At 34.4% G+C, this 11,380-nt stretch overlaps 2 protein-coding genes across 5 annotated transcripts; one reads left to right on the top strand and one right to left on the bottom strand.

Annotated features, from left to right (window-relative positions):
• The first annotated feature begins 1,333 nt into the window (after window positions 1–1,333).
• LOC108727195 (mitochondrial translation elongation factor Tu 1) lies at window positions 1,334–4,995 on the top strand. Its single transcript, XM_018455194.1, has 6 exons — window positions 1,334–1,404; window positions 1,608–1,660; window positions 3,237–3,399; window positions 3,473–3,780; window positions 3,860–4,521; window positions 4,598–4,995. Exons 1-6 carry the CDS (start codon window positions 1,368–1,370, stop codon window positions 4,776–4,778), a joined length of 1,404 nt encoding a protein of 467 aa, XP_018310696.1. The 5' UTR covers window positions 1,334–1,367; the 3' UTR covers window positions 4,779–4,995.
• A 1,717-nt stretch (window positions 4,996–6,712) lies between these two features.
• Window positions 6,713–10,474, bottom strand: Ran (RAN, member RAS oncogene family). 4 transcript variants are annotated; one of them, XM_018455197.1, is made up of 3 exons: window positions 10,207–10,474; window positions 8,985–9,461; window positions 6,713–7,536 (listed from the first exon to the last, which is right to left on the bottom strand). In XM_018455197.1, the coding sequence occupies exons 2-3, from the start codon at window positions 9,414–9,416 to the stop codon at window positions 7,321–7,323; spliced, it is 648 nt and encodes a 215-aa protein (XP_018310699.1). In that variant the 5' UTR covers window positions 9,417–9,461; window positions 10,207–10,474; the 3' UTR covers window positions 6,713–7,320. The 4 variants fall into 4 exon arrangements, with proteins under 4 accessions (XP_018310699.1, XP_018310701.1, XP_018310703.1 ...); XM_018455199.1 differs by lacking the exon at window positions 10,207–10,474 and adding an exon at window positions 10,001–10,148; XM_018455201.1 differs by lacking the exon at window positions 10,207–10,474 and adding an exon at window positions 10,004–10,148.
• Between the last annotated feature and the right edge of the window lie 906 nt (window positions 10,475–11,380).

The raw sequence follows: 11,380 nt of genomic DNA, 5'->3' as shown, positions 1-11,380 counted from the left end.
TATTGATCATAAAATAAATGTTATAAAAAATTTATATAGTATTGTTAATAATACATAAATTGTTCGTTGCTTATTTTAAAATGCGTAAATGTTTATTTTAGATAATAACAGACGAATTTTAATTAAGTTAAACGTGTTGAGACAAGTGAATAATTAATAATAAAATTATATATATTTCTCATTTTTATGACAAAAAAGAAGTAGAACTGAAATTATAAAACCGTATAACTATAATATATACGATTGCATATATGTCACAGTTAAAGTGTTAACTTTAGTAAATGTGTAGTGTATACGTTTGCACTTACTAGTCAATGTATACATTTACGTATAGCAAATGTATATATACATTGACTACAGTAAGGGTTGGTTTATAATACGCCGTAACCTGTTAACTTTTTCCGTAATCTGTAAGAATTGATCAATCATAGTCAATTATTCTCCTCTCATTCGACTGTAATTGGTCAATTCTTACAGATTACGGAAAAAGAGTTAACAGATTATAAACCAACCCTAAGTGTATACATTCACCGGAATTAACACTTTGTAACTGTGACTTATATATAAAATAGCAGGACATAAAATAAAATAAAAACTTATAATTAAATTAAAATTTTTTAATGTGATAACTCGCATATATTTCTTCGAACGCGGTTATTTATCTTCTGTTGTCATTTTTTATAATGTTTTAACTCTTAACATTTAATATTTATAAAATATAAATATTAAAATAAATTATATTTCGATAGTGAACAAATACTTTAACTATATATTCGCAACTTAAATTCAAAATTTAATTAAATCTGAAATCTTGTATATATAAACTATATTAATTGTAAAACCTTTATACTTTCTTTCAATATATTACACCAAACGTCCATAATATAAATGAAGTAAGTTCTTCTAAAATGTCAAATGTTTTCATAAATCGTGTATGATATATACAAAAATAAATATTTTGTTCAGCTGTTAAATAATTTAAAAATAAAATGTGGTTTAAATATTTAATTAACAACATGATGGAGGCCATGGAGCTTCTCAATTACACTCTTCTGTACTTCAAATAAATAAAGTATCATTTAAAAAACAGAAAAGCCAAAGAACGTGATGGTTAGAAACATTTGATTCGTAATATCTTTTTAAATTCATTCCCTAATTATTAAATTGGCGATAAATATCTAGGTATTATCCAAAGTTCTTTGGCCAGCAACACTTTTTTCTCTCTTCACGTTGGAAATGGTTGAAAAGCATTGGACGATATCGGACGATTTCAGCGCCTCAGATTGGCGACACTGGTGTTGGACAATCTAGTTACTCGTCACCCTGCTTTAGCACGTTTTAACGCTTCTAGCTACACATAAAGAAACATGGCGCTTATTTCTACAAGGGCGATTTTTAGTCCCGGTAAGTGCAAGATATCTGATACAAGACGTGTCGACGATAGCAACAGAATTTCTAGGCGAATTTTCGCCGATCGTTTTAACACTTTTCCATCGAAACATGTTTATACCGGTTATTGTACACGATCGTCATTGCAGGAGAGATAAGGTTAAGTGCGGATAGTAACAAAGTGCTTGTTTTTCATCACGAAAATCTTTCTGTTCCAGTGTTGAAGCAGACTCTCAAACAAATTATCTTCGCGAAGCAACTACTAAAATGTGTAAGTGGATGGTTGTCATGAACAATCCCTTAACTCTCTCTGGACTTGTGGTCAACAATCGCGATTCTCAATCGCATAATGCTGATCCTATCTCTTCTTCTCTTTTTATAATGTTGATTCTACAATGAGTCGGTAGTCAGAAATCTTAAGTCTTAAGCAGTCTTAATTTAAATAAGTGACTATGATTTTTAGCATCTACAAGTTAATTGTTCAGTGAATCATTAGGCTCGATTAATGGAAAGGAATAAAGTTGAATTTGGCAAGTCTTAAGAAAATTGGTAGTCTTAGGTGGTCTTAGTACTATTTCATTTGTACGTTTTTGTCGTATGACAAGTGTGTGCAGGAGAGGTCCTTGGATATCTATCCTATAGCCAATCGACAGCCTCAAAAAAATTTGTAGCATAACAAAATTGTACAAATTAAATAGCAGCCTTAGCCATACAAGTTTGCTACTGGCCAACTTCACTGATTCACTAATAATGTAGGTTCCACAATGAGTCGGTAATCCTAAGTGATCCTATCATACATTTTATAATAAGCCATTAGTAATAAATCAGAAGTAATAAGTCAGAAGCTAAAAATTGACTATATATAATCATAGTCAATTATTTTTCTCACATTCAACCATGATCAATTTCTGACTTCTGATTTATTACTAATGGCTTATTGTAGAACCACCATAAGATTTAAAATTACTGACTCATTGTAGAATCAGCTTAAGAACTAACTTAAATTTAGAATTAACTTTAAATTGTTATTTATGAAAACTTGATTGTAAATGAGCGCCGCTTTGATCAATATTTTAATAAAAATCATGATGTTTTTGTATTATATGGATGTTAAAATATGTATAGAGTGGGGGATCAGACCCTTGAAGTATTACAAGCTATATAACTGCATATCATTTTTGAAAAGCAGCTATGTGTTTACATCAATTGATTTATTTCATTGTTCTGTGCATAAAGGTATTAAGATATGTTTATCAAAAAATTATATATATATATATATAAGATATTTAATATTTTATGTGCTATAAAAAAGTACTACATCTTGTGATTAATTTTTTAATATTTGTATCTTAATACTTTTGTATACAGAATAATATAGGGAAATCATATTATGTAAAAGAAAGTTATTTTATTTAAAAAGAAAGTGGAGGCAACCTACATGTGACTTTGAAAAATTGATTTTTCTTGTTTTATCATTATTAGCCCCCTTTAAAATCATTCAATTTTTGTTTGAACATATTTTTAATTCAATGCATTTAATTCAACCACTTTCAGAGATAATACTTGTAAATGCATCACTCTGTATATGGTTTAATTTTACTAATTTTTTTATTTTTATATTTCATTAATTTACTGTCTTTAACATAAATATGTTCATATCATTCATTGGTCATCTTTTAGTATATACTACTAGTATGAAAATATATAATATTGTGAACTACAAATTTTAGTATTGACAGTTTATATATCTATATATCGAAATGTGGTTATTGTCTTGGTGTTATAATAATGATGTAATTTCTTGCTAAACAAATTACATTTAATTTTATATCATATATACTTTTTAGCAACGTCGTCAAGTGAACAGTCGATTATTCCTTCCGACTGTTACCAGTCAGAGATTCTATGCAGAAAAGAAGATATTCAGTCGCGATAAACCACATTGCAATGTAGGCACTATAGGTCATGTAGATCATGGCAAAACCACTCTGACAGCAGCTATTACCAAAGGTATTAGTTTTATTTATAGGATGATTATCTGCATTGTAAATGAAAGCATAAACTAACAGAAACTTGTCAATAGTCTTGTCTGAGAAGCAATTAGCAACAGCTAAGGGATATAGTGAGATCGATAATGCTCCTGAAGAAAAGGCTCGTGGCATTACCATTAATGTTGCACATCTTGAATATCAAACAGAAAATCGTCATTATGGACACACAGATTGCCCAGGTCATGCCGATTATATAAAAAATATGATCACAGGAACTGCTCAAATGGATGGTGCTATACTGGTCGTCGCTGCAACGGATGGTACAATGCCACAAACTAGAGAGCATTTGCTCCTTGCTAAACAAATTGGTATCAAGTATATCGTTGTGTTTATTAACAAGGTGTTTATTAATATAATATAAGCAAAAGTAGCAAGGATAAAATAATAAATGTATTAAAATTTTATTCAATGTTTTCAAGGTCGATGCTGCTGATTCAGAAATGGTAGAATTAGTAGAAATGGAAGTACGAGAGTTGCTTTCTGAAATGGGTTACGACGGCGATAATATTCCAATAGCAAAAGGTAGTGCGCTCTGCGCACTTGAAGGAAAAAGTCCCGAAATGGGTTCACAGGCTATCCTGCAGTTGTTAGAAATGGTAGATAAACATATCCCGACTCCAATAAGAGACCTGGATAAACCCTTCTTACTTCCGGTAGAGAATGTATATTCTATTCCTGGTAGAGGTACCGTGGTTACCGGTAGACTAGAGCGTGGTAAACTGAAGAAAGGGACAGATTGCGAGTTCATTGGTTATAATAAAGTTTTTAAAAGCGTAGTCACAGGTATAGAGATGTTCCATAAAATATTAGAGGAAGCCCACGCTGGGGATCAACTTGGCGCTCTAGTGAAAGGTGTAAAGAGAGACGAAGCAAGAAGAGGCATGATAATGTGTAAACCTGGCTCTATGAAGGCGTATGATCACGTAGAAGCGCAAGTGTACCTGTTGAGTAAAGAAGAAGGTGGTAGGAAAAAACCGATTGCGAGTATGATACAATTACAGATGTTTTGTAGAACGTGGGACGTTGCAGCGCAATGTTCGATAGTGGGAAAGGACTTAGCTATGCCAGGAGAAGATAGCACGTAAGATATTTGTTTTTCAAGAATTTTATTATTTTCTACGTTCATTTTTCTATACTCACTGTGTTTTTTACTGCAGACTCGTACTAAAGTTGATAAGACCAATGGTATTGGAGAAGGGACAACGTTTTACATTACGAGATGGAATAGTAACTCTAGGAACTGGTGTAATCACTAACACCCTGAAAGCACTTACGGACTCAGAGCGACATGATCTTCTCGAGGGCAAAAAGGTGCTGAAGAAGGAAAAGAAAGCATAAAGAAATTAGACTCAATAAATATTTGTTACAAAATAAAGCAGAATTGTGCTGTGTAATAAAGAAAATATAAATCAGCTTAATGAAAATTTGATAAGATGCGCAAGATGCGACCATCATAGATAATATAATAATGAATACATTTATGTAAAGAACATGCATTTCACTACATTGTAAATTGTATAATTTTATTCATTAACAAAGACCAAGTATCAATTCAGTTATTAATATATATGTGTATACACACACAGGATTGCCCACGTAAGTGTTACAAGCTATTATCTCTGAAAGTATGGGTCAAATGAAAAATATGTTCAGACAAAAGTTTTTAAGTTCGAGGGGGACATAAGATGGAACCATTGGTTTGACCTTGGCTGATGTTGGCAAAGTCAGGGCAAGGTCAATATGAATTTTTTAAATGGAACTCCCCCAGTTTTCATTACATATTGTAGCACACCTCAAGAGCTTTTCAAAACCTACTATAATAAAATATTTTTTTATGAAGTACTTTTTGAGTCATTGGGTACTTTGGGTAATGTTAATTACCCAATGTTAATTACAATATCGCGCTAGCGATTGAGTACCCAAAGTATCCAATCGCGATATTGTAACTTTTAAGCCTTCTAATAAAAATGGAGTTTTATTTAAAAATTTTTAAGTTACTTTACCTTGAATTTAACAAGGCCACCTAAAGTCAAACCAATGGTTCCATCTTATGTCCCCCTCAAAGTCATAAAACTTTTGTCTGAACACATTTTTCATTTGACACATACTTTCAGAGATAATAGCTTGTAACACTTTACGTGGGCCATCCTGTGTGTATTTATAAAGTATTACTTTCATTCCTTCCTCAGTTTTCATGTATCTGCATTGGTAGATGTATTGTACGAGTAAAGTTTTAAATAAACAAAACATTAAATTAGTAAAGTGGATTACACGGATTAATATGAATCTGAAGGCGTTGTAGCTTCAAAAACAGTTTGATAATTTATTAAAGTTCATACATCAGCGTGATACAATCTGCTTCAAGCAGAACAATGAAACGCTATTAGAAGTATATAGGAATTAAATATACATACTGCAATGTGTTATCCCAGTTCCTTTCTATGTTAGATATTCAGCGGTGTAATTTACATGTAATGTATTTTTTCTATCAGATTTCTCGATTAATGGGAATGGATTTCAAAGGGAAAGGTTAACAATTTCACACTCCTAACACAGAACGGATTTCCTTGTGTAGAAAAAAAACACTTCATATAATTTAAGTTGAACAAATCATACATACATCTTTTGCTTATAAAAATAGCAAACAGTCCTTGTCGAAACGGGACAGACGCAACAGGTTACGAATCTGTTTCACTTCAATCTCGAAACATTCTTTCTATTAAAATAGAAGACTACACCACGGGAGATGCTTACTCACGAAAGATGGTCGCTCTTTCAACATTCGTACCTTTCAATTTACACACTAGTAAATTTCTTAAGCAGTTTCATCAAGAAAGTGTATATATGGCATAAGGTAGTTTTTTTTTTTTAATGATACTTCAGTCCAGTTTTATTTTGCTGTCCATACTTAAGTATGTAAACAGTGACTTCTAATATTAATTTTGTAAATATCGCAAGATTCTTTCTCATAAATTAATCATTGCATACTGCTCTACTATGTTTGTATTCAATCAAGAGCAAACGTGTTATCTTGTTCTATCATGGCGAGATTGAAGTGACTTGCACCGAGCGTCTTCAGCGATTGACCGATTAGCCAATCGCTACAGAAAATTTATCTGAATTTATAAGACGCATTTGGTGTCAGTGCAGTTCTATTTGCTGTATTTGAACTCGACAACAGTTTTGCTCACAATTTTATCCGTTTCAGAATTGGCAGTTTTTATCTTATACTTTGTGTTAGGAAAGTATGAAAATAAAACAAAAATAAAAAATAGATGATGTTACTTTTTATATGCCTTAAAGTGGGTTAGCGTGATTGTGTGTTTAATATACAGCACGCCTTTTACACAATTCCATTTCTTATGTATATATGTACATACACACGCACGCACGCACGCACATCTATACAAACGAGCGAATCTGAAAATGTAATGAATTCTTTTTTGGTTGTTTCATATTACGTTGTATCAGCTTCAGCAAGCTGGGTTGTTCTATGAATTCGTATCACAAGTCATTTCCGCAGTTTCACCATTACTTTATTCTGTTTCTAATTTACGTGATAATATCACCATTATTAAGAATTTTATAAAATCTAGACATTCAAGTGCAAATCGCATACACAATCACACACATGTTGCGCATTCCGTATTACAACGTATTCAAGCGACCCGTCTTTAAGGCTATACTTGTAACATGCAAGTTCACAGAAGTTGGGTGCCCAGCATAAAGCATCGAACTAAATATTGCATGTAAATTATATTTTTCTTAAAGAAAGAATCTTCGACTTCTATGAAGATGTACGAGTGCGCGATACGACCACGGAGCACCCGCATAATAGGCCTTACTCTCTGTAAAGACCATCCCCAATGTATTAAATAAACTAAAGATCTTCATCATCCTCTGGTAATGCTGTTTCTTGAGCTTCTTTAAGATCTTTCTCAATTTGTTGCTGCCATTGTGGATCCATAGTGACTTCCGGTGGCAGCAGTGCAGGCATAGCGACAAATTCGAGGTTTGGATCTCCAATCAACTTGCGTGCTAACCATAGGAAAGGTTTCTCAAAGTTGTAATTGCTTTTTGCACTGATATCGTAGTACTGTAACATAAAGATTAAATATTTTATACATCTTGTAAAATTATACAGGATGTCTGAGGATTTAACGAACAAATCTACAGGAGTATTCTACAAGTGGAAATAAAAAAAAATGTTATATGAAGTTTTTTGCTAGAAATGCTTTATTGCAAAGTCATAAATAAATATTAAAACTGAATATGAAATAGGAAACAACGGATTTTCCATTATGCATAATAAGAAAGTGTATATTTTGTATTGGAAAGGTCATGTTTATCTCATGTATGTATGCATGTCATATATACTGTGTTTAAGGGAGTATATAGACGCGTCTAAACGAAATCTATAGCATCTATACTGGCTGTAACCGTATGCCGTAATCTGGAAGAATTGATCTTACAGTCAAATGAGAGGAATACTAGGCTGGTGATTGGTCAACTTTTCAGATTATGGCATATAATTATGGTCAGTATAAATGCTCCTTAACTTTGCAAATTTTTTGTGGAAATAGGGAAATTAAGTTTTTTCCATTAAAGGCCATACTTTTTTCTATTTCACATTTAAAATTTATTAAAAATAATTTAAAAAATGATGTTATTCAATGTCTTTTATTTAAGGTCATATTTTGAAAAAATAGGATTTGTAATGACCACTACTGTTCTCATAAAAAAAAACTCATCTGAAAGCAGTGCCACAAGTTTCGTAAAGTTGAAACATAGATGATCTGTTATCTTCACGTAGCCATTCATTGAAATAAAATATTGTATATATTTGAACAAAAAATTATTTTGCTCAAATAAAATATTTTAAAAATCGGTTACGTTAAAAAAAAAGTACATCTATTTTAACTTGTGGCATTTTGTTTTCAAACGAGTTTTTTTTTATGGGAGCAGCAGTGATCACCACAAAATCCAATTTTTTCAAAATATGACTTGGAAAAAAGTGAATAGCAATTTTAATAAAATTTAAACATAAAATAAAAAAATATAATATTTATAATGGAAAACAAACCCGACTCTATTTTCATTTTTTTCGTAAAAAATTCACAAAGTTTTATTTTTATGCATCTAGGTGCTTCCTTAAAGATAGTGAATATGATATGAATACACACACAAGATAAACACATTCGAGCTTTTCATAGACAAAATATACATTTTCATATTCTATACAATGGAAAATCCATTGTTTCATGTTCCATTTTAATTTGTTTATAACTTTACAATAAAGCATTTTTAGCCAAATTTCACATTACATTTTTTTCTTATTTTTACTTATAAAATATGCTCCTGTAGTTTGTTCATTAAATCTTAAGCTACCCTGTATATAACATCGATAATAGGATTTTCAGATTAGAGGGACAGTACGATGTCTTCACTTTACATCAGATTATTGAATCATTAAAAAATAATATTTGAAGGATATACAAAGAAAATGGACATACAGTTAATAACGCTATTTGCATATAAAAATACCTGGAGGTTCTTCTTCCTATGAAACACAATGCTCTTGGCCTTTACTTTTCTATCCTTGATGTCGACTTTATTACCACAAAGGACAATTGGTATGTTTTCACAGACACGGACCAGATCCCTATGCCAGTTAGGTACGTTTTTGTACGTCACTCTGGACGTAACGTCAAACATGATAACGGCACACTGACCCTGAATGTAGTAGCCATCGCGAAGGCCACCAAATTTCTCTTGACCAGCCGTATCCCAAACGTTGAAGCGGATCGGTCCACGATTGGTGTGAAAGATCAACGGGTGGACCTCGACTCCTAGAGTGGCGACGTACTTCTTCTCGAATTCACCGGTCAAGTGCCGTTTGACGAAGGTGGTCTTCCCAGTACCACCATCGCCGACCAGCACGCACTTGAAGGTGGGCATATCGGGTTCATTTGCCATTTTGATGGTTTTCGTGGACTCGCTCAAAATCAGGAACACACAATTCTGCAATGTGAGAAACTACATTAGATACCTAGGATATGTTTACAATGCTTGCAATTATCCTTGTTTAAGATTTATTTAATATTTAGACAAAATTGATGAACTGATGTTTGAGAACGTGAGCGTGAAAATGGAACGCACCCCTAGTTTAATGATCGTTTATTTGAACGAGTGAAAAAAACACGAATAGAGGAGTATGCACGCGGCACGGACTTTATGCGCAAAGATTCTGAGCAGCCGCTCTTCTACAGGAACGCTCGAGAGATCGATTGGGATGCGGTCCGAGAGGGGGAGGGGGGAGAGAGAGAGAGGAGAGAAAGAGAGCGAGAGAGACCAGAGACGTGGTCGAGAAAATTCGTGATTTCGCGTTTGAAAAGTGACCGTAGAAAATCCGGTTATGCGACTACTTGGAGTTCGCGCAATGACGATGCTCCATAAGTATTTTGCACGCGATGATCGATGATGGAAAGAATCGGAGCAAAAAGCTCCTTTCGGACCGGAGACCGGTCTAATCGGAGAGAGACCGAGGGGGTTGGCTTTACCACCGCGCCGGCGGGGAATGGCGCCCGGCGTATTGCCCAGAATTTTCCCTCCGATTTGTTTCAGCGACCGGCTTTTCGCGATGCAACTTTTCCGCGCGTCACAATCGCAACACCGTCGCTCCGTCGCTGTTCACGCGTGGAGGTCAGACGGCGCGAAATTTCCCGGGTACGCGATGATGTACGTGAAAATGAACGGTAACACTTACCGTGCCGCACAGTCGTTATGGCTCACTATGGCGCTCCTCTGGGCGGTCAACTCGCGTATACCGTACCTACCGTGGTCGAGTGGAGGCAATGTCACCTTACCGATTTGTCGAATTGAAGGAGCGTAAAGATGGTCGTTCGAAGGGTCGAGATCGACAGGAAAAAATCAAATTCGATTTTTCGCGTGTACAAATTCCTCCGGCAGCACGTGGTAATTTGGACGAATCGCACGATTTCACTCTCGGCTGACGCTGGCAGACGCAGGTTCGGTCAGCTCGGGCTGCAAGAAACGCGGAAACGCGCGCAGTTAGTGACATCTGTATTCAATGTGCCATGCGGTTGTTCCGAGACACCCTGAACGTCAGAAACTCTCTAATAAAGCCTAATCTACGATGTGCTCTTTGTTTCCCAGGTTTCTTGCTTTTTATCATTTTTTATTTCTTGCCTTTTTGTCTCTTACTTAGTTTTTTCGTTTTCTGTGATCGAGATAAAAGTTGAGGAACTTCGGAAGTCAAGAAATTTAACGTAAAAAGCGATGCGATTGTCGATAAAATGGCAAAGAAGGAAAACGCATTGAGGTAAAAAACAAGAAATAGAAAGTAGACTTTAAACATGACGAAACAGTCATTTAATTTCGACGTCGACGAGATACTATTAAAGACTGTTAATAACCCCCTGAGTAAATTTTTAATTAACTGGGGCCGGAAGATAATTGAAGAGCGTTGACATTATCGACAATTGATATAAATTTGCGGCACCGACGAGATAGTAGCCGCTTTGCCGGCTTGAACTCGTCCACGGAGTAAGGGCATGTTCACACCTCGACGGAAAAGCAGCAGCCAATCAAAACTCGCGTTGATAGTCGACAATATTGGCTGCGTTCAGCAGACTCAACAGTTTTGCAACCGTTTTATGATTGTCTGCTGAGATAGGACCATTCTTCTAGATCTAAAAGTATGATCCAATCAGCACGAAGGAAACTTCCAACAGTTGTAAAACAAACGTTCTGCTGAACGCAGCCATTGTCTAATTGGCACACTGGACGTAGCAAGCGTCAAGCCGGAATCAGACTATGCATTGAAGATTGAGATTGAAGATTGAAAAATTCAAATTTGACCAATCGAAACGAAAGGAGCTAAAATTTCTTTGTCCTTATTGGTCAAATTTCAATCTTCA

The sequence above is a fragment of the Mycetomoellerius zeteki genome, unplaced genomic scaffold (genome assembly GCF_001594055.1).
Source record: "Mycetomoellerius zeteki isolate Tzet28-1 unplaced genomic scaffold, Tzet1.0 scaffold471, whole genome shotgun sequence".
Taxonomy (NCBI): Eukaryota; Metazoa; Arthropoda; class Insecta; order Hymenoptera; family Formicidae; genus Mycetomoellerius; species Mycetomoellerius zeteki.
The sequence above is the reverse complement of the archived record's forward strand: the minus strand, read 5'-3'. Positions and strand labels throughout refer to the sequence as shown.

Coding starts and splice junctions, on each gene's coding strand:
- LOC108727195 (XM_018455194.1), top strand. CDS start 1,368: ATGGCGCTTATTTCTACAAGGGCGATTTTTAGTCCCG. Junction 1,405..1,607: donor AAGGGCGATTTTTAGTCCCG/GTAAGTGCAAGA, acceptor TTTCTGTTCCAG/TGTTGAAGCAGACTCTCAAA. Junction 1,661..3,236: donor CGAAGCAACTACTAAAATGT/GTAAGTGGATGG, acceptor TATACTTTTTAG/CAACGTCGTCAAGTGAACAG.
- Ran (XM_018455197.1), bottom strand. CDS start 9,416: ATGGCAAATGAACCCGATATGCCCACCTTCAAGTGCGTGCTGGTCGGC. Junction 7,537..8,984: donor ATAGGAAGAAGAACCTCCAG/GTATTTTTATAT, acceptor TTTATGTTACAG/TACTACGATATCAGTGCAAA.